Source organism: Bombina bombina, chromosome 10 (genome assembly GCF_027579735.1).
Source record: "Bombina bombina isolate aBomBom1 chromosome 10, aBomBom1.pri, whole genome shotgun sequence".
Taxonomy (NCBI): domain Eukaryota; kingdom Metazoa; phylum Chordata; class Amphibia; order Anura; family Bombinatoridae; genus Bombina; species Bombina bombina.
The window spans coordinates 23,749,914-23,777,757 of NC_069508.1; the positions used below are offsets into that span (position 1 = coordinate 23,749,914).

Genomic DNA, 27,844 nt, shown 5'->3' on the forward strand with positions numbered 1-27,844 from the left:
ATGTATAGTGAATGTAGACTATAAAATTAAGCAGCACTCAGTACACTATGTATAGTGAATGTAGACTATGAAATTAAGTAGCACTCAGTACACTATGTATAGTGAATGTAGACTATGAAATTAAGCAGCACTCAGTACACTATGTATAGAGAATGTAGACTATAAAATTAAGCAGCACTCAGTACACTATGTATAGTGAATGTAGACTATGAAATTAAGCAGCACTCAGTACACTATGTATAGTGAAGGTAGACTATAAAATTAAGCAGCACTCAGTACACTATGTATAGTGAATGCAGACTATAAAATTAAGCAGCACTCAGTACACTATGTATAGTGAATGTAGACTATGAAATTAAGTAGCACTCAGTACACTATGTATAGTGAATGTAGACTATGAAATTAAGCAGCACTCAGTACACTATGTATAGTGAATGTAGACTATGAAATTAAGCAGCACTCAGTACACTATGTATAGTGAATGTAGACTATGAAATTAAGCAGCACTCAGTACACTATGTATAGTGAATGTAGACTATGAAATTAAGCAGCACTCAGTACACTATGTATAGTGAATGTAGACTATAAAATTAAGCAGCACTCAGTACACTATGTATAGTGAATGTAGACTATAAAATTAAGCAGCACTCCGTACACTATGTATAGTGAATGTAGACTATAAAATTAAGCAGCACTCAGTACACTATGTATAGTGAATGTAGACTATAAAATTAAGCAGCACTCAGTACACTATGTATAGTGAATGTAGACTATAAAATTAAGCAGCACTCAGTACACTATGTATAGTGAATGTAGACTATGAAATTAAGCAGCACTCGGTACACTATGTATAGTGAATGTAGACTATGAAATTAAGCAGCACTCGGTACACTATGTATAGTGAATGTAGACTATGAAATTAAGCAGCACTCAGTACACTATGTATAGTGAATGTAGACTATAAAATTAAGCAGCACTCAGTACACTATGTATAGTGAATGTAGACTATGAAATTAAGCAGCACTCAGTACACTATGTATAGTGAATGTAGACTATGAAATTAAGCAGCACTCAGTACACTATGTATAGTGAATGTAGACTATAAAATTAAGCAGCACTCAGTACACTATGTATAGTGAATGTAGACTATAAAATTAAGCAGCACTCAGTACACTATGTATAGTGAATGTAGACTATAAAATTAAGCAGCACTCGGTACACTATGTATAGTGAATGTAGACTATGAAATTAAGCAGCACTCGGTACACTATGTATAGTGAATGTAGACTATGAAATTAAGCAGCACTCGGTACACTATGTATAGTGAATGTAGACTATGAAATTAAGCAGCACTCAGTACACTATGTATAGTGAATGTAGACTATAAAATTAAGCAGCACTCAGTACACTATGTATAGTGAATGTAGACTATAAAATTAAGCAGCACTCAGTACACCATCTATGTTAATACTTTGGGTTTTTTTGCCTGCTTAAAAAGACAATGGGTCTGATGAAGTGGATTGTTGTTCAGGAAAATGGTCTGCGAGCTTGCACATTATTGCCCAGTTAGTTACAGATGAAAAATATGTAAATTATGAAATTACACAAACCCACATTACATTTCTGTGTCAAGAATCCACACCTTAAAGGGATACTAAAAACTATTTTCTCTTTAATTCAGATAGAGCAGCAATTTTAAGCAACTTTCTTATTTACTCCTATTATCAATTCGTTCTCTTGCCATCTTTAGTTGAATAGCAGGAATGTAAAGGTTAGGAGCCATCCCATTTTGGTTCAGCACCTGGGAAATGTTTGCCGATTGGTGGCTAAATGTAGTGCTACCCATGTGTTGAACCAAAAATGGGCAGGCTCCTAAGTTTTACATGACTGCTTTTCAAATAAAGATAGCAAGAGAACGAAGAGGAAAATTAGAATTAAATTAGAAATTTGCTTAAAATGTCATGCTCTATCTGAATCATGAAAGAAAAAATGTAGGTATAGTATCCCTTTAAGGAGCGGATTGATATTAAATATCAAGTTATCTAAAAGGCTGCTCATCAATCTAAACTGGTTTCAGATCTCTCAGTATTGCACAATACACTCTCTGTACCTGTTTTTCTTTATTAAGCGAATCCTCCAAGCCCAGCACAACCGATCTGTATTGTTCTACGTTGCTGGTCGCAGTTTTCAGTCTCTCTTTAAGATCATTAACTTGCTCTTCGGATTGTCTTAGTTTTGTCTTTAGCTCCTCGACTTCATCAGCATTCTCATCCTTTCCTATAAGTAAAGTGGTGCACGTTTTTATGGCAAGTACATAACATGGGACTAATAAGTAACCAGGGAGGGTTAATGTTACCTTTACTTGCGGTCTGCGGACTAGAACGTGATGCAAGTTGTGCTTCAAAATTGTTCAGCTGCTGCTTTAGCACAGAAATCTCCTTGTTGGAGTTCTTTAGCAGCTCCTTTGTGCTGGAATGAAGGCTGACCTCTGATTCATATTGTTTCTTGAGGTCCAACACTTGGCCCTAAATAAAAAGGAGCATTGCAAATTTAATATAGTCCTTAATTACAGTCAATACCCCCTCACTTACTACAGCAACGGAAACTAGGAGTAGAAAAACATTCAAATAGACTAAGTAGCAAGATTATGTAAACCGACTGTGGCTTCAGAAACTACACACGATACCTGCTAAGGTACAATTTTTAAGTTTAAGAAGCAGATGATATTTAAGAGCCCAGGATAAAATTGAGTGTGAATTTGTGTTTACAGTAAGATAAGCGCTCTATCAGGAATGAACAGCTCCGTAGCTTGTTCTATGGCGAGTTACAGCCTATAAGCAGCCTCTTTTGTGCTTTTCACACAGAGGAGAACTTTCATGAAGTAGATCAATCTCTTCCACCTAGAAAGGTCAGTCCAGCCCCAAAATACCAGACAATCCTACTCTGGACAAGGAACATGACAACCCCAATCATTTCGGTCTTCTTTGGGCCTCGTCAGTGAGGTGCAGCCATATCCCTCTAAACACATTGGGTAAGAAGTCCACATCCCAACAACCTTAGGGAGACCTCCCCCATGGTCATAACACAAATGCATACAGAAAGAGAAGAGCTCTACCAGGAAGGAACAGTGGGGCAACTAACGAGCCGGATTCATCATCGCTCAGCTAAAGAAAGTAGGAGATGCGGACGGAGGAATGGCACGATCTTTACCATCTCTAAATGATTCATTTTTTTAAAAAAAAGGCACATTTCTAAAATATTTACGTGCCCGTTTCTATAGAAAATCTTTAATCTTTGCAATCACTTTAAAAGAGACACGAAACCGAAAAAAAAATTCTCTCATGATTCAGATAAAGAATACAATTTGCAAAGTTTCCAATTTACTTCTAATAAATTTGCTTTATTCTCGTTATTCTTTGTTCATGAGATATCTAGATAGGTAGTGTGCACATGTCTGAAGCGCTACATGACAGGAAATAGTGCTGCCATCTAGTGCTCTCACTAATGTACACTGTTGCTAAACTGCTGCAGACACGTGCACACTCCTGAGATTACATCCCTGCTTTTCAACAAGAAAACCAAGAACATTTTATAATAGAAAATACAATTATAAAAGACTTTCCAATTTACTTCTATCTGAATCATGAAAGAAAATTTTGTTTTAAGTCTCTAACGGATTAAGACCGATTTGTGCTTCTGTAAAGTGCCTGCAACTTGCACAATGTTCTAGGTTAAACGGTTCTGAGAGCTATTCTTTCTTCAACTCATAGGGTAGCAGGTCAGGCGCGAGGGTAGCAGGTCAGGCGCGAGGGTAGCAGGTCAGGCGCGAGGGTAGCAGGTCATTCTATTGCACAACTGAGGTTCCAGATAATAGACTGGGAGCCCTTCCCTAGAAGGGGTCAGACTAGAGAATCCCTTCTAATAGAGGGAGATGCTATGAATACACAAACTTGATTCATTAACTCCTAGGGGGATGAATATAGAATATGATTTGAATCAATTCTTGCGATAATATGATATGGCTGTTTTCTATGATAATCTGTATAGTAGCAAAATGTATTGTATTTTTAACTTAAAATTTGAGGGTTAGTATAGCTTTAATAAAACTTTTATAAAAGTGATGAGGTGGGAGGAGTTACACCTGCGTAAAAAGGAATTTAAGGTGAAGTGCTACATTACACATCAGACATGACTAAGGGTTGAGAGCCCGAAACGTCTTGTATTTTATACCCACTCCTGGTGAAAATAAATAAAAAGAATAAGTTTGTTATAATTTGTTGTGCTGCCTTTCATTGAAACTAGGGTAGCAGGTCGTGTGATTACACAGATCCATCTTACTAGATTCCACAATAGAGAAGATTTGTGTAAATGATCTCAGCACCAACAACTGAACAAGTTTATGCCAGTATAGACTTCTGCATATGTTCTGGCTGAGCATTTGCTGCATTAGCTTTAAAATGTCTTAAGCACTGTTTCTATGGGAATAATTAAGTGAATGTCAAACATGCCGTTATAGCCACCAGTTTGCTAAACAGCGCAATGCATTTTATAAACTGGAAACCAATGCGTTAAAAAGCAGACAAGTGAATTCAGAGTTTCCACAGTAACAAATTAAAGTGTTTTTCAAAATAGCAGCTAGCAGAGGACACACAATACCTGTACAGGCTGCAACACAATTACTACTTACATCCTGGTTCTTGCTCTGTAAGTGCTTCTGTTCAATTTCATGCTCTAGTTTCTTCTTTGTCTGGGCCAGTTCTCGCTCCAACTTCTCAATTTGGTTGTTGTATCTATGCTTCATCTCAGTCTCTGATCTTTCCAGGGTGAGCTGCAAAACAACAACTACAATAAAACAACCACCATCACCACCAACCACCGCCACCACCACCCACCCACCATAATCAACCACCACATTCTGTCTACAAAGACTTTTACTGAAGCCAAACACATATAAAGGTGTGGTTTTTACAGAACAATTTCAAATCAAGAGCAGTTTAGTCAGCCTATCACAAGCTGTACAGTGATACAGCATTCTATCGGCCATTAAAGCAGCTGTCTGGTTAGATTTCTTTTGAGGTTTATATTGTTAAAAAAATAACTCATAAGTGAACATTATTTTAACATCTGGACTTACCTGGATAGTCTGCAAGTTAGTTAGAAGTAGGTTTTGTCCTTTTTGCTCAGTAATCAAAGACTCTCGCTCTTGGCTTAGTCTGACCTCAGACATTTTGATGAGTTCCTTCTCTCGCTTTAAGTTCTCGGCTCTTACCTGAAGAAAATACATCATTTTATATTGAGGGCTAAATTAGGACAGTCAGGGAGGGGCTGCCATCTTAAAGGGAAAGTTCACAATGTTTAGAAAGAACAATTGAAAATTAAAAATTTTAGAGCTTTGTTTTCACTGAGAGTGCAATTTTTCTGCTGGCTGTGTTTAGATAGATATAGAAACTATCAGTATAGGTAGGGATACCACAGGCTAAATCAGCTACTTCAAATGCCAATATAAAAGTATATATATATATATATATATATATATATATATATATATATATATATATATATATATATATATATATATATATATATATATATCTATATCTATCTATCTCCATTCCTAACTGGCATCAGCTGAGATACTCTAAGATACTGTGGACTGGTTCCTCCAAATAGTCATATAAAACAATATTAGTCCAGCCACACATAAAACAATTTCCTTTATTGTCCAATGACATTGGTTTTATGTATGTGGCTGGACTGATATTATATATGTAAGTAAGGAGCTGGCCAATCCCGTCTGTGCCCTACATGGAGGTTGCTTTCTTGTCTACATATGAAACATTGATTCTGGTCCTCCAAATAAGCAAACAGGGCAAGAGGTAAGAAGTTTGGCTACTGAAAATTAGCTACAGATAAGGTATTAATACATTCAAAACATTCTCACACAAGTTAATTTATTGCACAACTGCAGAAAAATATTGTAATTAGAAAATTTTACAATCCCTTTAAGCAGTTTACGAGCTCTTGAATGTGTTTGTGGAGGAAGAGAAAGAAGCGAATGAAGAATTTTTTTTTTCCAGATACTGTTTTTTTCAGAAACAGTTTCAAGAAAAAACAAAAATTAAAACACAAGAATCATCCTTAATTCTATACCAGAATTACAACACCAGAATTTAAATGTGTGATATGTGATGCTTGTTTACTGTTAACAACATTTTATATTTTTTTCCAAAATCTAATGTTGGCGGCGCTCCGTCTTTAGATATTTAGATGCATAAATAAGATTTTACAATTTATACGTTTAAAAAATTAGTTACCATTATTGCAACATATGGATCAAAAACAATATGGCGAGATTTCGGCTATCTGCCCTTTCATGAGTAACATCACCATATTGTGTCTTATCGAAATGTTCCAAAAAAAGGTGGCTGATCACATGGTGCTGTTGGAACTAGTCTTGAATACTGAAGTGCGTTTATGCAGTAACCTTATCCAAGTTTGCACATGTGGTAAATATTGGCGAGTTACTGGAACGTTATTTATTGTTAAAAATGAAATGTAAATACCAATTTTAAACAAAACAAGAAAACACAATAACTCATTTGCACTCACTTCAGCTATAGCAAGTTTTTCATTGGCTGCCCGCAGATCTTGGGTCATGGTGTGAATAATCTGTTCCTGCTTTTGTGTGGTCGCAGAAAGTTTTTGTGTCTTTTCCTGCAGGGATGTTATTTCACGGCGATAGCTTTCCACATTGTCCTGGAGCATTTCATAACTGAGGAGAAAAAAATATATATATATTAAATTTATTTTATTTTTTTAAATCCTGAACCACAAAAACTATTTTGACTGTACACTCCCTTTAAAAAGGGACATGAAAACAATTTTTTTCTTTCATGATTCAGACAGAAATGGGAAAATTGTTTAAAATTGTTCTATTATCTAATTTGCTAAATTCTCGTATCCTTCGTTGAAGCAGAAGCAATGCACTACTAGGAGCTAGTTGAGTGCATCGGAGAGTCAGCAACATGAGATGTGCAGCTCGTGAGCCTACCTAGGTATCCTTTTCAGGAAAGGATAACAAGAGAACAAAATTTAAATAGAAGTAAATTGGAAAGTTGTTTAAAATGACATGCCCTATCTGATTCATGAAAGTTTATTTTGGACTTGACTGTCCCTTTAAAGATTGTGGCATCTCGCAAAGATTAAAGGGAAATAAAAAACTTTTTATAATTTTAATCAACTTTCTAATTTACTTCTATTTCCCTTTAATCTTTGCGAGATGCCACAATCTTTAAAGGGACAGTCAAGTCCAAAATAAACTTTCATGAATCAGATAGGGCATGTAATTTTAAACAACTTTCCAATTTTCTTTATCACCAATTTTGCTTTGTTCTCTTGGTATTCTTGGTTGAAAGCTAAACCTAGGTAGGTTTATATTAATTTCTTAGACCTTGAAGGCCGCCTCTAATATAAATGCATTTTGACCACTAGAGGGCGTTAGTTCATGTGTGTCATATAGATAACATTGAGCTCATGCATGTGAAGTTACCTATGATTTTTTTTTGCCTACAGCTTCTTTAACGCAAATGTCTTAAACCACAAAGTTAAGGGCCCTATTGCACACACAAACCTAACCTTCCCCGACTGACCGTGTTTAAAGGGACAGTCAAAATTAAACTTTCATAATTCAGATACAGCACACAATTTTAAAACAACTTTCCAATTCACCTCCATTATCTAAATGTGCACAATCTTTTTATATGCAAACTTTAAGGCACCAGCTCCTACTGAGCATGTGCAAGATTCACAGGATATACATATGCATTTTGTGATTAGCCCGTCACATGATGAATTAAGGAAAATGTAACTGAAATTTGTCAGGAATAAAATCTACTACTCATTTGAAATTCAAGTTGCTTTTGCATTGGCTCTTTATTATACATTTATTGATTATGCAGTAATAATAATGGTGTTTTAATGAATAGTGTAAATCTACATTGTATTCAAGGCTAACGGTACAGTTTTTTTACAATAGCGATATGTAAAACTTTGGCTGGCAAGGGATGCATTTGCTGCCCCTAAAAAGTCAATAAATGCTGGTATAATGGTGTATTTAAAGTAAACATAAGAATAATATGTAAGTATATACATTGTTTAAATACTGCATAAATAAGTTAAGTACATTAGTAATGTTGCAGCCATATTGAAACTTAAGTTTCAGTTTGTGTGGCGAGTTGTAGCAGACTCAGATCATTTTGACAACTTAGGTCTTAAACAAAAAAACAAGCTACAATTTCACAAATCTAAATAACGCATTACCGTTTGGATGCAAACTCAAGCTGGGTTGAAATTTTGGTATTTTGGGAGCGCAGATCAGTAACTTGATCTTGCAGCTTCTCGTGTTGCTCATTCAGAATTCGATCATTTTCTTTCTTTTCTTTTCTGTAATTTTCAAAAACTTCCTTAAGCTGAAAAAAAATAAATTAAAAATGATATAGAAAGATCTCTCTAGGTAGCCATCTACACATATGTACTGCTACTACTCGAATGGTGTCCAGCGCTGAGGGACGCACGTATACAGAGTGCTTAAAGTAGTCTGGTACAAAAGGTATGGAAAAAGAAAAACCATTAGCTATAACGAGATTGGTTTAGACCAATGCCAGAGAGGCCTGGAGACGACTTAAAAATCTGGAAAACAACTCTAGCAAAACTATAAATATCAAACTTTAATTCTGCAGTTTTCTGTATTTTTCAGAGATAAAGCACACGTGCATATGTGGTACTGTTAAATAACGAATGTGGTTGCGCAGAACACAAACCATGCGATGATCTAATCTGTAATAGCCTATTGCAACCTACAGCTATGGCAATTAGAACACTAATGAAGCGTTCTAATGCAGATCTCAGCTGCACACAGTCCGTTACAAGACGTTGCGCTGATACCTGTTTCAGCGCAGCTTTGGCCTCCGCAGCTTCTGTGGAGTCTGATGTAGATACAGCTGGAGCTGGGGTCGAGCTAGTAGAAGACGGCCCAGAAGGTTTTCGTGGAGTTATCAGTGATGTGTCATCTGAGGACCATACAAGATAAAGACAATGAAACTGGACCATTTAACTTACTCCCAATGAGACCTGCAAACACAACCTGTGATGGTTAAATAAGAGGGAGAGAAAGCTCCGCCCCCCCAGCAAATCTAGAATTGTAATTACAATATTACATGGGAAGATTCACCAGCTTTTCCCAAAACTTAATTAGGTCACTTCCCCAGGAGCATGACTGTTAGTTAACTACCCAGACTGTCTAAGAGTAACTTATGCGGCTATGCAAACAATGGCAACATTTGGATCAAAAATATTTAAAAAAAAAACAAAAAAAAAAACACGACGCAAAACAAAGTGAAACACAACCCTATACAGACTGATTCTTTTAGATGCCGTTAGAATGTTCCATGCCATCCTTTAAGCACTGTATAGTTTTTGATTGTGTTGGATAAATTAAAGTGATGGTAAATCCTAGCGTTTGTGAAACGCTAGGATTTACCATAGGAATAAATAAAGGGGACTTTTAGTCATGAAGTATAAAATCCTTCATGCTGAAGGCACCTTTGTTTGCAGCGTCCGCCACCCTGAGCTGCTCAGGCAGCCCACGGAAGAACGCTATTTGGCTGAGAGGTGACGTTTCCACCTCTTAGCCAATAGCCGTGCGGGAAATCCAACGCCAGACGGCATTTTTGCTTTACACAAATATAACTAAATTATTCTAGGAAAAGATAAACCTGTTTCTCTGAAGACTGACTATGCACAGACCATCATGCCACGTGTCTCCTCTGTGTGTAGGTACAATAAGCATTGAGACTATAAAGCACCTTTAAGAAACCTGGTATTCTACAGGCTAGCAAATGAATGCGATATAGACAGTAAATAATGAACAAGGAGTGTAAGCTTTCCTGCCTTACCTTGCGCTGGCATAGAGACCCCTGTTGTCTGGGCCAACAGTACACGATACAAGTCACGCTGACGCACAATTGAATCTACCATTTGCATTTGATGAGTTCTAGTTTCACGCAGCTGCTGAAGTTCAGAAAGTGCAATTTCCAACTCCCTTTCCAGCTCAGAAATTCTAGGACGCAAAAGAAAAGGAACTTAAATAAAAAGTTAAAAAACCATAGAGGGTATTGCCGAGATGTTCGTAGATCAGCAATATGATATTTTGAGCAAACTAATCATCCCAAAACTAGCTGTTCAGAGAATATTAGTTTGAAACACCACCCGCCGACATGGAGAGTAATGATACAAAATCTGATCTTTGATAATCTTGAAAGATAGATATTCATACACGCGCGTATGTATATACATACATATACACAGTGGATATAAAAAGTCTACACACCCCTGTTAAAATGTCAGGTTTCTGTGATGTAAAAAAAAATGACAAAGAAATTTCAGAACATTTTCCACCTTTAATGTGACTTATAAACTGTACAACTCAATTGAAAAACAAACTGAAATCTTTTAGGTGGAGGGGAAGACAACAAAAAAAAACCCTAAAATAATGTGGTTGCATAAGTGGGGATGTAGCCGTGTTCAGAATTAAGCAATCACATGCAAAATCATGTTAAATAGGAGTCAGTACACACCTGCCATCATTTAAAGTGCCTCTGATTAACCCTAAATAATGTTCAGCTGCTCTTGTTGGTCTTTCCTGAAATTTTCTTATTTGCAACCTACAGCAAAAGCCATGGTCCACAGAGAGCTTCCAAAGCATCAGAGGGATCTTATTCTTAAATGGTATCAGTCAGAAGGGTACAAAAGAATTTCCAAGGCATTAGATATACCATGGAACACAGTGAAGACAGACAGTCATTAAGTGGAGATAATATGGCACAACTACAGCAACATTCAAGGAGCTGCAGGAATATCTGGCAAGTACTGGCTGTGTGGTACATGTGACAACAATCTCACGTATTCTTCATATGTCTGGGCTATGGGGTAGAGTGGCAAGACGAAAGCCTTTTCTTACGAAGAAGAACATCCAAGCCAGGCTACATTTTGCAAAAACTCATCTGAAGTCTCCCAAAAGCATGTGGGAAAAGGTGTTCTGGTCTGATGAAAGCAAAGTTGAACTTTTTGGCCATAATTCCAAAAGATATATGTTTGGCGCAAAAATAAAACACTACACATCACCAAAAGAACACCATACCCACAGTGAAGCATGGTGGTGGCAGGCTCATGCTTTGGGGCTGTTTTTCTTCAGCTGGAACTGGGGCCTTAAGCTAGAGGAAATTATGTACAGTTCCAAATACCAGACAATATTGGCACAAAACCTTCAGGCTTCTGCTAGAAAACTGAACATGAAGAGGAACTTCATATGTCAGCATGACAACGACCCAAAGCATACATCCAAATCAACAAAGGAATGGCTTCACCAGAAGAAGATTAAAAGTTTTGGGATTGCCCAGCCAGAGCCCAGACCTGAATGCCATTGAAAATGGGTGATCTGAAGAGGGCTGTGCACAGGAGATGCCCTCGCAATCTGACAGATTTGGAGTGTTTTTGCAAAGAAGATGTGCCATGCTGATAAGACTCACACCCAGAAAGACTGAATGCTGTAATAAAATCAAAAGTTGCTTCAACAAAGTATTAGTTTAAGGGCGTGCACACTTATGCAACTATTTTATTTTTATATTTTTTCTTCCCTCTACCTAAAACATTTCAGTTTGTTTTTCAATTGAGTTGTACAGTTTATAGGTCACATTAAAGGTGGAAAAAGTTCGGAAATGATTTATGTTTCTTTTTTTTTTTACATCACTGAAACCTGACATTGACAGGGGTGTGTAGACATACATACATATATATACACATACACACACAAACTGACCTACGTCTCTCCACTTTATTATCTCCACGTCCCTCTCTCACCTCCAAGACTTCACAAGCACTACTCCTGTCCTCTGGAACTCTACCCCACTCCATCAGACTGTCTCCAACCTTGTATAGCTTCAGGCGCTCTTTGAAAACCCACCTATTCAAACAGGCTTACCATCCTAAACAAAATAAATCTTAAAGTGCCTTGGACTCACTACAGTTACTACAATCCACGTGACAAGCTTCCCCAAACCTCGTCTCCGCACCCTCTACCTCTGGACGGTAAGCTCTCCAGAGGAGGGCCCTCTTCCTCCTATACTAGATCTGTATAGTTTGTTGTGTTTTTGTATCTTATCACAAACCTCTATCTCTGCACTCGGCGCTACAGAATTCTGTGAATCTTTATACCCATTTGTACACTTCCTAATAAGCATTTTCTGAGGCCATATGCCCCAATTCACCTTGACGACGAAGTCTCTTGCTCTTCTTTCTCCTTTGACTCTGCCAGCTCTTGCAGAGCCACCAACAGGTGCAGATTCTGCTTCTGCAGTTCCTCTACACTTCTGTAAGTGACGAGATGTCGTGATATCACCTCCGAAGAACTGCTTATGTTATCAGAGCTTACATTATCATCACGCTCAACGTAGTTTCCTCTGGCTTCTTCCACTTCAATTAAAAGAACTCTTATCTAAAGTTTAACATAAAAAAAATATCAAGTTGGGTTTTGATAGCTTTCAAGTGATACAAAACTCAAATGTACAAAACAAGCTAAATAAGTAAGATTAAAAATGATTAAACCAGTTGCCCACAAAAAAAAAATAAAAAAAAATACAAGTGATATTTTAGATCACCTTGTGCTTGGAAAAATCTAATGGCTTCTGAGATTATATATATATATATATATATATATATATATATATATATATATATATATATATATATATATATATATATATATATATATATATAAAATAAAATGTCATAATATGAGATTGCTGTACGGATCTCATGCAGCAAGTCGGAATGCTGAAACGCCTTAGAATGTTCCTTCTGCTGAGCACCTCCCACTTACAGCTGGTGTGATATACACTAACACTGACGGATATCTAGTTTACATAGAGGATCTGAACAGTTTCTGACATGTTCCATCCCCAGAACAAAAAAAGGAGAAAGTAGTGAACACACAGACCTTTAAAGTTAAAAGGTTTTAATAAATTAAGTTTTATGCACCAACCTGTTGTGAAAGGTCTTTTACTTGCAGCTCTAGCCTTTGGTTTTCTCTTTCAAGTAATGTGGATTGCTTATTTGCTTTATCGGATTGATCTTGTAGACGTTGCATTTCCTTAGAGGTAAGGGGAGGGGGGGAAGAAAGGGTTTTAGAAAGAATTTTTTTTTTTTTTTTTTAAAGTGCAAAACCTCAGAACACAAACTCGTACCTTCATTGCCTGCTCAAGTTTAGCAGATAAGCTTGCTACGGATTTTTGCATGCGCTCATACTCCTCTCGCTGTCGTTTCAATATCGGAGCTTTAGCCTCCACTTCTTTTACAATTTCATCCAAATACTTGTTAATCCTTTTATTTTCTAATTTCTCCAAAAGCAGCTGATCCTGCGATTCCACATAAGCATTGTAGAGCTGCAAATGGGCAGGGAAACAAGGGTCATATCAAAAACTAACAAACGTTTAAAGATCTTAGCACAAGTTTAATATTATGTTGTCTAAAAAGTAGCCAGAGCTGAACAGTGACTTGCTACAATAGTAGTAGGTACCAATAGGATATCCCTTGCAGCCTTGTCCCCAAAAGTGCATATTGTACACCCATACATACTATAACCCCACAAAACTGAGCTAAGTCATTCCGGTTTGGGTCCAGCAAAAGCAGATTTTAGTGCTGTATATGCAAATCTAAGAAATACATTTTAAACAGCTTTAACTTAAGTTATATATTTGTTAAAAAAAAAGAAAAACAGCGTATTTACCGTAAAGTAAAAGAACAAACATTCATGGCTTAGCGCATGCACTACATTTAAAAAAAATCTACTTTATTCTCTTGGTATTAGGGCTGCAACAACTAATCGGTAAGATTGATCATAAAAATAGTTGTCAAAGAATCTCATTATCAATTAGTTGGTTAATTGCACAGCACCAGCTGCTTCAATCCGATGAACTCCTGCACATGGTATTGTGCAAACATTTTTATTTATTTATTTTTTTTTCTATCCGATTAATCGGATAAAAAAAAAGGATTAAAAAAATAAATTCAATTTTTTTGCACAATCTTAGTTGCAGTAGATCATCAGATTAAAGCAGCTGGTGCTGTGCAACTGATCAACTAATCGCTGACCACCTTATTGATAATGAGATTTGTTGACAACTATTTTTATGATCAAACTTACCAATTAGTTGTTGCAGCCCTACTTGGTATCTTTTATTGAAGAATAAACCCAAGTATGCTCAGGAGAGGGAGCATGTATTTAGCACTTTACAGTAGCAGTGTTTGCAACAATGTTATATATTGTTATAAAATAGTGTGGCCATATAATGATGTGTGCACAATCCTCAGCCCACCATTGTTCAACAAGGTATCAACAAAGGATAGCCATAGAACAAAAGCAAATTTATACAGCAACACTATCCTATATGCACTTACACAACATTGCCGATTTATAGACTTGAGTGTATAATGAGGGGTTCTGTAGTTTGTTACTTACTGATTTAGTGCTTAGTCTAATAAGTCAAAGCCTCTGTTTGGTACTTAGTGGTCTTCCACATTATAGGGACAGTCTAGACAAAATTAAACTCATGATTCATAGGTCATGTAATTTTAAACAACTTTCCCATTTACTTGTATATTCAAATTTGCTTTGTTCTCTTGGTATTCTTTGTTGAAAGCTAAATCTAGGTAGCTCATATGCTAATTTCTAAGCCCTTGAAGGCCCCTCTTATCTGAATTCATTTGACAGTTTTTCACCATTAGAGGCAGTTAGTTCATGTGTGTCATATAAATAGCATTGTGCTCACGCCCGTCAAGTTACTTATGAGAGGGCTAAACTGCAAGTCTGTGAAAAGCACTGAAATAAGGGGGCAGTCAGCAGAGGCTTAGATACAAGGTAATCACAGAGGTAAAAAGTATATTAATATAACTGTTGGTTGTGCAAAACTGGGGAATGGGTATTAAAAAGGGATTATTATTTTTATTTTTTTTATATAAACAATTCTGCAGTAGACTGTCCCTTTAAATCATAAACAGCGTCATCTATTCCTTTTGTCGTCGTTGATCACTGAAAATAGTTTTTAACAGAAACATATTTTACCTCGGTTAGTTTCATCCCGGGTTTTACAACTTTGGCAACAGCAGCAGCGGTGGGTGACATGGCAGTAAGCTCAGCCTCAGACAGTAAGGTCCCTGTATGATTAGACGACAACATAAATCATTTCTGATCGGATGAAGGAGTGAAACTAAACATATTTACAGTACATTGTAACTTACCTTTCCGTTTGGTAGCAGAAAGCAAATCATTTGCGTTTTCAAGTTCTCTTTCCATTTTGCCGATTTTCTCCCCAAGATCTTTTTCCACCTGACATTTTGATGCTTCGGCTTCAGACAACTGCTGCTGCATTAGCGTATTTGCTAAAAAAGTACGGATCAGTGAAGTTTAGCAAGTTATTACAATCGGCAAATTAAGCAACATTATAACAAAGAAAATGTGTTAATTCATATATAGAACTGAACCCTCCTCCTCTAGCATTAGTTTGTGTTTAGTCTATTTTATTTATTTTACCCCTACCTAAATACCCAGTGCTGCAGAATAGGACAGCACCCTACAAATAAGGGCAGAAATACAACAAAAAAGACAGTTTACATTGTAAGAAGTATTCACTAAAAAAGTGAAGTTACAATGTACATTAGTCAGACCTCACTCACTGCATACAATGCTGGAGACAAGTAGCCCAAGCACCCCTTAAATCCTTTGCTCTAACCAGTTCTACTGGACAGCTATACCATATTAATTTGCAGAAGACCTACTTTTTAAATATTCATAAAACATCAATTCTTTCAAAATACTTTACTCCTAAATTTATATTGATAAATACATAATATTTTACAAAATGTCAAATACTATTCAAACGCTTTAAAGAAGAAAGAAAACACCTATACACATCTTCAATCTGTTGGTGATCGTATAACCACAATGTGAACTAATAAAATAACAAAAAAAAAAAGAAAGAAAAAAAAAGGGGGCAGTTGAATAAATGTGTGCTCTATTATGGAGTATGAATAGTTTGCACTCGCCCTTAAAGTGAATGTCAATTTTGATGCTAAAGTGCCGGTTTTTAAAAATTCGATTAAAAACAGGGGCACTTTAATTCATCAAAATTAACATTTCGCTCCTGTTGAGAAAAAAAACACTTAACTTTTAAACTTGACAGCAGCTCCAGCTTCCTCCACCCGTCGCAAAAGCCTCTTCCTGGGTCTAAAATGATGAATCTCGCTTCCTCCAATCACGGCATTGAATCAGACACTGATTCCCCCGGGGGGAAGCCGTGATTGGAGGATGACCTATCCATCATTTGACCTCAGAAATCACTTGCAATGACCGGAGGAAGCTGGAGCTGCTGTGAAGATTAAAAGGTAAGTTTTCTTTCTCAACAGGAGTGAAATGTAAATTTTGATGAATTAAAGTGTCCCTGTTTTTAATGGAATTTTTAAAAACCGGGCACTTTAGCATCAAAATTGACAATCACTTTAAGGTTTCAAATGAAATGATATTCATGTTGATATAATGCAGTAAAAGCACAAATGACTAAACATTTTATTGCCACTTTATATATACTGCTAGTGCTACCCATTTAATAAAAAAAGTGGCTGAAGACCACATGTAACAACCAAAAATCACTGTACCCTGGTGCAAGGTTCCAATGACAGAAGTCTTAAACACAACTGAATTTCTCAGTTTAGTAAAATACAACATCTCCCTTCTACAGGAAGCTTTTTTTAAATTTCGTTTTACAGAACATTACAAATGTCACAGATTTGTATTACATAAAATGTCTAAAATAACAAACCAGCTACAGCTTTATTAAGGTCAGAATTACAAATACATTTTAGCAACATGTATTGCGGTACGCAAGTAGCGCATTCATACTTCTTACCTTCACCGCATTCTTTGAGAAGTTTCTGGAGTTCCTCCATTGCTCGTGTTAACTCTGCACTCTTTGCTTCTGAATCTTCAGCAGCACACTGAGAAAAGGGAAGATGCAAACTAGGTGTAAATGTATTCAGAAAGTGTTGACACCCAATTGATACGGTTATTTATTGCAAGAATACAGAAGTTAAACAGTATTTAGCTGTTATTCTTACTTTTGCTTTAAACGTACATAACACAATATACACACACAGTAATCTACCTACCTTGTAAAGGTTAGACAGCTTGACGTTTGCATTTAGCTCATTGTGGAATTTCTCTTCCATACTGGTTTGCTGATCTTTTGCCTACAAGAGAATATACATCCAAAAAAGGTATAAAAAGAGAAGTATACAACACTAATGCACAGATAAAGAATTTAATTTGTGGTTATACTTTATTTTCAGTGCATCACCATCTATGTAAATAGTGTAGGTACGATTATCAAGATTTTAACCAATTTTTTTTTATCCCACCCCCCCCTTCCCTTGGCTTCCAGAAATGGCCTGATAGGGGGGGGGGGGAAAGGCTAAATTATATATTAAGAAGCTTTTACTGAATAGCAGCCACATAACCACAGAGCCAATGCTGTAACGTACCTCCTTTAGTTTATTCATTAGGTCTTCTGCTTGCCTTTGCAGGTTCTCATTGCAGGATTTAAGGCTCTTTACCTGATCTTCTAACCTAGACACCTAAATGCGGAGAGAAAGACAGAGCACAAATTATAATCAATATTTGGGGTGGTGAACCTTTTTGCAAGTGTGTATCTAAATAGTCAGCAATCTTCTAAAAATCTCTTCAGTGCACAAGGTACTTTTAAGAGAAATTAAAGTGCCAAAACGTGTTCAAGCAGTGATGCATTTTTATTGGCCTAACAATACATTTTATACAAGACAAGCATTTGAGCCTTTCAGCTGTTCCTTGTGTCAAAAATACAAAGGAATTTGCAGATTAAATGTTAAAGGAACATTAAACCCATTTTGTTCTTTAATATTCAGATAGAGAATGCAATTTTAAACATTCAAATGTACTTCTATTTAATTTGGTTCATTCTATACATATCCTTTGTTGAAGAAATAGCAATGCACATGGGTTAGCCAATCACACAAGACATCTATGTGCAGCCACCAATCAGCAGCTTCTACATATGCTTTTCAGCAAAGGATATCTAGAGAAGGAAGCAAATTAGATAATAGAAGTAAATTAGAAAGTTGTTTAAAATTACATACTCTTTAAATCATGAAAGAAAAATTTTGGGTTTCATGTCCCTTTAAGGACGATTACCCATTTAACCCCTTAAGGACCAGCGACGTACCCTGTATGTCGCTGGCCTTTTTTTGGGACTTGATTGTTTTATATTGTGGTCTTACCACCAGCGTTAAAACTGCTCTATTCCACAAAGCCTGCTGGAGGGAGGGAATTAATAGCGTGTTCTTGCTAGACTTGTGCTATTATGTCCAGAAAAAACCCTTAACGACCAGTGACATACAGGGTACATTGTGGTCATTAAGGGGTTAAATACCAATCACCCACTTGTAAAGTCAATATCCCTTGAGCGCCCAAGAGAAAACAAAAAAAATGAAGTTTAATAGGTTAAAAAAAACAAAAAAAAAACAGCATCACAGTGAATCATTTCTGTAAAAAACTGTCTCAGAGCACACATAGTGGACAAAATAAAAATAAAGCTCAGATTCACTGCACATTAAACTTAATTACTTAGATCTTATGTTTAACGTAGATTTCCCAACAAGCATTTTCTGCCTACAAGAAAGGTTATGAATAAAATCCTTACTTCATCTTTTTTGTTTTCCAAGGCACTTTTAAGCTCCAGAATATCATTTCCCTTCTCTCTCTGAATAGATAGAAGCTCATCAGTTTTAGACTTCAGCTCTTTATTTAGCCAGGTCGTCTGACTTTGTAGCAGCTCCTTCTCTTGTTCCAGGCGTTTCTCACGATGCTACAAGGAAATGTGATTAAAACAATGTCATTTTCTAGTAATCTAAACAGATTTACTTAAAGGGACAGTTTAATCAAAAAGTAAAATGCAATATTTTATTAAAGAAATTAAACATACATAAACTGTGCCATTGACATGTATTAAGCATTTTGAAGCAAAATTACTTAAAAATGAGAATCAGGTTTTCCTGCTTTTGCATTCGTAATAGCAGTTTTATGTACGCAATTCCCACTCACAAACAGATGCACTGCCATGAAGACGATAAAACCTGGTGTATTTAACGTAGTTAAAACAAATGGAAGACAGTAAACAAGTACAATGACTTGTAGGGTTATCCTATGACTACGGTGTTAAACCGACACACATACAGTATCGCCCACCTAAGGGGGTGTGTACTTCTATACTCTGTGTTCCATTTGTTTTAGCTACACTTAAATAAAAAGAAATACAAGGTTTTATCATCTTCATGGCCGCTCATCTATGTTTGTGATTAGCGCCTGCTACTGCCACAGTGAAGAATAAAATCACTCAGATTGAGACCTTGAGCGTTGCTCCTAGTGCTACTGAATTGACCAGGCGGAATCAGGTGATGCAAGGGCTGTCGTCATCGGCTACGTAGGTACACATTGTGAGTGACTGTTGATCATATGGCTAAGGAGGTTTATGCCTACCAATGCTAAACTTCCATCACCTCACACAGAGCTGCTGGAGTGTGACAGGGAGGATCGATACATCGATTTATCCCACGAGTAAGTTAAAGTACTGTTTCTTGACCTTACACAACTATTGAGCCGATTTGTTTGCATGTGATGTAATACCAGTCTGGATTTGGAACTGCAGCTCATGTAGCGGTGTATAACTTTGAAGCACTTCACTGATTTTGTTTGACTGCGTAATTCCCACTCCCCATACAGCTAGCCGTATTATCTACAGCCCCTAGGTAGATATAATGGCATCTAATACCACAGGATGTTTGTGAAGGAGCAGCATTTTCCTAGTTAAATGGAAGAATATAAATAGGAACATTAAGGAGCTTGTATGTGCAGTTCCCCTGCCCTCTAAGCACTGCTGCTGTTACTTAAACTTGCTGCACGGGCTGCCCAAGCACTAAACAAGCAGCTGAAATGTACACTCTTGCTGCTCTAGTATAAGCTTTACACACTTGTAGTTCTGCATCTGCAATATCTTCAGTCATCCCTTTTATACGAGTACTTTATACTCACCTTTATAGAGAATTCAGAAGACTGAATCTCATCCAGCTTTAACTGCAGTTCTACTTTAGAAACGTTTGCTTCTTTGAGTTTATCACTAAGACGCTTGATATCATCTAAGGGAAAACAAAAATCAAATAACCATCTGGAAAATGCTACAGGAGAAAGTTAGAGGCTTGTCTGGTACACAAAGCAATGGGGTCCCTCATTTTGAGAAAATATTGCAAAGCTACGAAGAAGAAAATTGATGATGCACTTGACATGAAACGCACATTTTCCAGACAAAGCATAAAAACACTTTGTAATTTATTTCTATTAAGTTTACATTGTTCTCATGATATTCTTTAATACAACAGTTAATACAATAACAGTTGAAGTCCTTTTTACAAAACTGTTGCCATATAGTGTTTCAGACACAAGCACGCTGCGCCTACCTAGGTATCATTTGAATAAAGAACAACAAAAGAATGAAGTAAATTGGAAATAGTTTGTAAAACTGTAGGCTCTGAATCAGGAAAGTATTTTTCATGAGTTTCATTTCCCTTTAAAAAAAGGAGGGCGCAATATAGTTCTTTTTTTTTGTGAAAAAGAAAAGTGTGTTCTTGTGCTTTCTAACCCCCCCCCTTAGAACAGCCGCACCACTCCCTTTTGTAGGGCGCACATCTATGCATCATAATGGTTGTTAACCCAAAACGTTGCTTGTATATCTGATGACCCCCATGTTCTACTAAAGTCTTATCTACAATCCTGGTGCTGAGGAATATTTTGGACATTGCATACTTTAGGGTGTCTGCAGTAACCCCCTCCTACGTGCACAGGACAAAGTGGTGAGGTGCTGTGTCTATTTGTGATTGTACAGCTATGCATCATGTTAGATTAAAATGCACACCTACTATAGGAATTGTTGTATAGTTAGGTATTCACTGCTTCTGTCTGATAAAAATTAATTTTAGCCAAATAGTAAATGTTCTAACGGCTTTTACTTTTTCATGTAAATATAGCCCAATATTTATAACAGCTAAATATTTACACATGATCATCGTTATATACGGTGTCCCATTTAGATAATGTCAAGAAAGTGCTTAAGCCAACACTAAACAAGCATCATCTTATGCAGTTTTCTCCACAGAAAATTGTGGCAGCAGTGTAATATTTTCTAATATTATATAATTTTCTGCTATCTAAAGCACAAATTAATAAAAAAAAAAAAGTATTTAATGAGAATTTGTGCAATAAAAAAAAAATGTAACCGGGTGGTCAGTAAAATCAGCCGGGTGGGGCACCCACTAAAAAAGGGTCCTGGGGAGAACACTTATTGCTCATACCATTTAGATGCTCCAACTCCTGTGCACGTCTTTCATTCACTCGAACCAGATCTCGTTTTTCAGCTTCAAGGGAATCTTTAGTTCTAGTCAGCTGGTTCTACAAAATAAAAACAACAATATCCTCAATACAAAACATGCAGCACATCTCAACTACATCACGTTTCCATGCATTACTTATAAAACAAGACCAGGTTAGGAACGTCCTATTAATATATTAACTTGCAGGTTACCTGTAAGGCCACAAGCTGATCATTGGATTTCTCAATGTCTTTCAGTTTTTCATTTAGTGCTTTCTGTTCTTCATCTAAAGATAGAGAGAGAATGTGATACACAGGGCTTTAATACCACGTTAGATTCCTGCCTAACAAATGATGTTGCTGGTGACATATGACCATGTCTCTGAAGGCCTCTCATCCAGCGCTATATTATTTTCTAGACAAGATCTCTCTTTCTACTTAAATTTTAACTAAAAAAATAACCTCTTTCTCCACCTTTGCAAGACACAGAGTGTGTATTTTAATACATCTGCTTAGTGCCCAAAACAACTCATCTTGTTTGCCCATCAATGATCTGAACAAAATCGGCCCGCTTTAAAAAATAAAATGTTTCAGTCCCTCCTCAATTGCTACAAATACTGCAGTAACTAGTTATTGAGCATAAAATATCAGCCAGAAAATGTGCTCTTTAAGAGTTAACCAGAGAAACAATACTGTAATGTTACTAACCCCTCCAACATAGCATGTGTATATGCATCAAACTGGTTAGGAGAAGAACTGGATTAAGCAAAATTCTGAAAACACTAAGAACGGTTTAAAAAAATAAATAATTGTATTAAAAGACAGTAAATGCCTTGCAATTATAAGAAATTTATTTTGGGCTGATATAGAACATATTAACATCCTTCTTTCTGCAAAATCCTTTCTGTAGCCAATCTCTATCCATTATTTGCCTTATTTGGAAGAGCCAATCCGGGCATTATATTCTGCGACAGTTATCTGATAAAGCCAATTAGGGTGAATATGTAGCAGGGTTAGCTGTGAGAATTCAGCAGGTGCATTTCAAGATGAGATTAGAAAAAACTAAATTTTCAGAGCTAAATCACATGAAGTGCTGGGAGGGAAAAATTATATTGCAAATGTGTTTTATTATGCATAACTAAACATAAGAAAACAAGGTGTTTATTGTTCTTTTAAAGTAAGTTTACTCATTTTATACAGATACGTTTCCTATAACTGACACAATCAGCACTTGGAAAATGCTAAACACAACCAGAAGAGTATTAAATAGCTGGAATATGTAAATATAGTTTGCATTTATTCTCACTTTGTTTCTTAATTTGCTCTCGGAGGTTCTGACACTCCTGTGATTCAGACACAAGACGTTCCTGAGTGTGAGCCAGCCTCTTCTCTACTTCAAAGTATTGTTGATCTAGAAAGGGAGAGCGCAGAACATTTACAATCTGCAATACTGCAACATTAAACGTGATAAAACAATGTGTCTCAGTTTAGAAACAACAACCAACTCAAACAAATAAAGTCATCTTAGTAAACTCAGTGATATTAAAAAATATATAAATTAGAACTCTGCCTGGCCAAGTTTTTTTCTATCCTCTCAAGTAACTCAAGGGCTCAAATGGTTTCTCATGCAATTTCTTGCATCAGACTCTAGAACCTTGCGGCACTGAAGAAGCGAAGTGATGTTGAGGCAATTAAAACAAACACATGACTGTTATAAATAGGCAAGAAAAAAAAAAAAAAAAAAAAGAGCAATTTACTGAGAAGGTCCAACACTTACTCATAGCTCAACAAAGCCATAAAATGGGTCCTGATGCCCAGCGTTGATTTTAGGCTTGATAGGTGCTGGGCTAACAGCCGCACCACTCCCCTTTGTAATGCACACTACTGGCACAGCTATGCTCCACGTTCACGCAGCTGTGGCACCTCCACATTGCAGCCAGATTCTGCATTATCTTTTCTCCCAAACAAACCTCCAAGCAGCTGTGACAGACATAGCATACCACATGCATGAGTGACCCACATCACTGAAGGTCTGGGTAACATCACTGGTGCACTTTGTAAGGGCAAATAAGTGGTTAAAAGACTCCTTAAAGTTTAAGCTGTAGTAAAGTGACACTGCATCTGCCCTGGGAGCTCTGGACAACCAAAAGTGAAATCACTGCTGCATGGGTGCCCTGGACAGTCTAGGGGTTAAAACTGCAGAAGTGCTACGCAGCAGCGATTTCACCCAGTGATTGCCACATGTGGTCTCCTACTGCCCTCAGACATCCTGATGTGTTATACACTTTGCTTGTATTTACATGTAGAGTTCTTTTATATATAAACCCATCTACAAATCAATGGAAAATCAACCACACAAACACAACTGTTACAGGCATAGGCTTTGTATAACATTTGTTTTAGAATCTTTGGTACTCATGTGAAGTTCTACTCTCACTTACACCAATAATTAAAAGTTATAAATATTTTTCATAGAAAAACCATCTGCATAAGTTTATTTATTTTGTAGCACAGTTCCTGATTGGCTGTACAGTGCAGCCAATTGTACAGAATATAGAATGTAAGGTGCCAAGGAGTGCACAGAAAGTACTTATCACTAAGGAGTAGAAACAAATGTGTTCTTTCGTGAATTAAAAAGAACATACAATTTAAAAAACAAACAAAAAAAAAAAAAAAAAAACTTTCCAATTGACTTCTGTTATCAAATTTGCTTCATTCTCTTGGTATCATTTGTTGAAGGAGCAGCAATGCACTACTGGGAGCTAACTAAACCCATTGGGTGAGCCAATGACAAAAGCAATTTATGTGCAGCCAGCCACAAATCAGCATCTAGCTCCTGGTAGTTCATTGCTACTCCTGACACTATCAAGGTATATATTTTCAACAAAGGATTCAAAAAGAACCAAGCAAATGAGATAATAGAAATAAATGTGAACACTATATAAGATTCCATGGGCTATCTAAATCATGAAACTGTTTACGATTGTCACATGAAGCTCCCTTTCCCTCAGGGTAAATGATGGAGTGAGATACAGCTGACAACTGTCAAAGTCAGAAGGTTGGTTTTATAAGAGGGATCAGATTTGTAATAAAGTTTCTCTTGAGGCTGCAGAGAATCATTCTACTCAAGGAAAGACAAACCAGGGATTTATAGATACAAGGTTGTAAAAAGGTGCAGCACATAATGTATCTCATTCTTTTATGCCCCTTACTTGATACCCTATGAAGCAGATAGTGGAAATTTCTTAATCCCAGATTAGTAGAAGATTGCATTAGACAAGTAAAAAAATATGGCTTTGCTTCCCCACCTATCTTTGTTCACGGCTGCTGAACGGCAGTGGAGGAAATTACGCACCTGTGCGGATTTCCAGCATTATAAATTCATCCTTAAGTCCTACAACTCTGCGCTCAGCCTGGCCAAACAAGTCTATTTTTCCTCCCTTGTGTTATCTCACGCATCCAACCCCAGAAAGATGTTCTCAACCTTTAACTACCTTCTACGTCCGCCTGCAACCCCGCCCACTACCAACCTGACTGCTCAGATTATTGCTCATCACTTAAAAAATAAAATTGACACCATTAGAAAAGATATCTGCACCTCACACCCAGAACTTCTACTCACCCCTTCTATTAACAAAACTCTATGCTACTTCCCCCCTGTAACAGAGGAAGATGTCTCTGTACTCCTATCCTTGACTCATCTCACAACCTGCCCACTTGACCCTATTCCTTCACAACGTCTTCCCTCTCTCTCTGCTTCACTAACCCCTACCTTAACTCATCTCTTTAACCAGTCTCTCACCGCTGGCACATTTCCGGATACATTCAAGCATGCGTCAATCATACCAATCCTAAAAAAGCCCTAGCTAGACCCCTTCACAACTAACTATCGACCGGTCTCCTTACTTCCCTTTGCTTCAACATTTTTAGTCTATAATCGGCTAACCTAATTTCTCACAACTAACTCCTTACTTGATCCACTACAATCTGGTTTCCGCCCTAAACAAGCAACAGAAACTGCTCTTCCTAAAGTAACAAATGACCGTTAATCAGCTAAAGCAAAGGGCCACTACTCCTTACTAATTCTTCTTGACCTATCCGCTGCTTTTGACAGTCGACCATCCTCTCTCTCCTCCTAAAAATACTATTTTCATTTGGCATCCGAGACACAGCCCTCTCCTGGTTTGCCTCATATCTCTCAAACCGCTCGTTTTCAGTTTCCTTTAACAACATATCTTGCGATCCTATGCCTCTCTCAGTTGGAGTACCGCAAGGCTCTGTCTTGGGCCCCTTGCTTTTCTCTCTCTATACATCCTCCCTTGGAAAACCTATAGCCTCCTTCGGATTCCAGTACCACCTATATGCTGATGATACCCAAATCTATCTTTCCTCTACTGATAGCTCTCCCTCTTTACTGAACCAGATTTCTGACTGCCTCTCTGCCATTTCCTCTTGGATGTCTTCACACTACCTCAAACTCAATCTGTCCAAAACTGAGCTGCTTCTTATTCCCCCCTCTTCAAGACATCCATCACCTGACATTTCTCGGACGGTTGGAGACACTATTCTCAACACCTCACCCCAGGTCCGCTGTCTTGGGGTCACACTAAACTCAGAGCTCACATTCAACCCACATATACAAGCACTTACCAAATCCTGCCGTTCACACCTACACATTTCCAGAATTCGTCCCTTCCTTGCTCAAAAAACTAAAAAAAAATACTTATTCATTCCCTCATTTTGTCACGCATTGATTATTGCAACCTACTCCTAAATGGCCTTCCAAAACACTGCCTCTCCTCCCTCCAATCTATTATGAATGCTTCTGCTAGACTCATCCACCTAAGTCGCCGATCTACATCAGCTGCTCTGCTCGTCTCTACACTGGCTCCCCATACACTCCAGAATACAATTTAAAGTATTAACCCTAACTTACAAAGCACTCAGTCTAACTCCCAACTACATTTCCTTTCTCACCGTGAAATATTCCCCATCCCCTTCGATTAACCTCTGACCTACAACTCTCCAAGACGTCACACGTGCAGCTCCTGTCCTCTGGAACTCTCTACCCCGCTCCATAAGACTCCAACTTTGTATAGCTTTAGACGCTCCTTGAAAACTCACCTACTCAGAGAGGCGTACCCTCTCTCCTCTTAACCAAACTAATACATGAACTGCTGTTTTGTTATTGTATACCCCTATCATTGTACCCAGCGCTACGGAACTTGGTGGCGCTATACAAATACATGATAACAATAATATCCGGAACACTAAGTGGACTAGTAAACTTTTCCCTTTGGGCTAGTAGGTTTTTCTCCGCTGACCAGTAAAATTATTTATATATATATATATATATATATATATATATATATATATATATATATACACACACACTACATTTCTGCAATAACGTTTTATTTAGTAAGTTCTTTATTGTCAAGCAGTCTTGTATAAGCCATAGTAAAACATAAAATAGCTGGTACCCCTAGGCAGCTGTCCCATTTGCCTGGTGACCCATGGGCACTGCAGGAGAGACATCAGCTGCAGAGGTAAACAGTGCATACAGGGTTGGCACAAGCTGTGGCACATGAGTGTGCTGCCTATTTACATATGATGCAGATCTAACAGCCCTGCATCCGCCCCCTCCCGCCTAATAACAGGGCGCCCTTCTCCATACCGCAGTCCACACGAAACTTCTCGTGGCGCGACTTCATGGCGTCTATCTCTGTCTGCTGGTCGGCCAGGAAGCGCTCTAGCTTAGCCTGCACGGCCTTTGGCATCTTGGCCAATTCGGCCTTCTCCAGCACTTGCTGCAACACCGCCGCCATGTTGTCGGCCGGGGGAATGAAAATGCGCATGCGCTACACGGAGCTAACAAGTACTGCTGCGGAGGGCCGCGGGTGCTGCTGGGGATCGTAGTCTTCTATCGAGATGAATAAATTGCATACAGTGTATCATGGTAAACGTAGTCCTGCGGTAAAATGATGCGCAGGGACCGAGAAATTGCAGCCATTTTTAAAATGGGAAATAATTCCTATCATACTTGTAATATCTAGATTGCTATATTCCGTATGCTAAACTGTGGTTAGATAGCTTATATAAAATACATATTTTTAGTAAACAATGTTTTTTTTCAGTCTTAATTATATATTAATACTAATTTAATTGAACTGAGTGTTATTATATTCTAATTTTTAAAACAGAACAAGCTTTTAGGTACGGTTTGCCCAAATTAAAGATGGTGCACAGAGGCACCGAATTGTGACAGCCACGTGACATAGTATCTC

General features: G+C 37.4%; 1 protein-coding gene across 1 annotated transcript in view; it reads right to left on the reverse strand.

Moving 5' to 3' along the window:
• The window catches only part of TPR (translocated promoter region, nuclear basket protein), a 116,166-nt gene extending 88,772 nt beyond the window's left edge, over window positions 1–27,394 (reverse strand). The window contains 22 exon segments of the mRNA XM_053693859.1: window positions 2,111–2,277; window positions 2,357–2,525; window positions 4,688–4,828; window positions 5,135–5,269; window positions 6,610–6,772; window positions 8,320–8,468; window positions 8,944–9,068; window positions 9,954–10,117; window positions 12,324–12,550; window positions 13,097–13,204; window positions 13,299–13,496; window positions 15,176–15,267; window positions 15,352–15,492; window positions 17,016–17,103; window positions 17,275–17,355; window positions 17,647–17,739; window positions 18,840–19,004; window positions 20,228–20,331; window positions 21,541–21,637; window positions 21,771–21,844; window positions 22,864–22,968; window positions 27,235–27,394. Of these exon segments, the coding sequence (XP_053549834.1) occupies window positions 2,111–2,277; window positions 2,357–2,525; window positions 4,688–4,828; window positions 5,135–5,269; window positions 6,610–6,772; window positions 8,320–8,468; window positions 8,944–9,068; window positions 9,954–10,117; window positions 12,324–12,550; window positions 13,097–13,204; window positions 13,299–13,496; window positions 15,176–15,267; window positions 15,352–15,492; window positions 17,016–17,103; window positions 17,275–17,355; window positions 17,647–17,739; window positions 18,840–19,004; window positions 20,228–20,331; window positions 21,541–21,637; window positions 21,771–21,844; window positions 22,864–22,968; window positions 27,235–27,385 (2,937 nt within the window). The 5' untranslated portion in view covers window positions 27,386–27,394.
• Window positions 27,395–27,844: the final 450 nt, after the last annotated feature.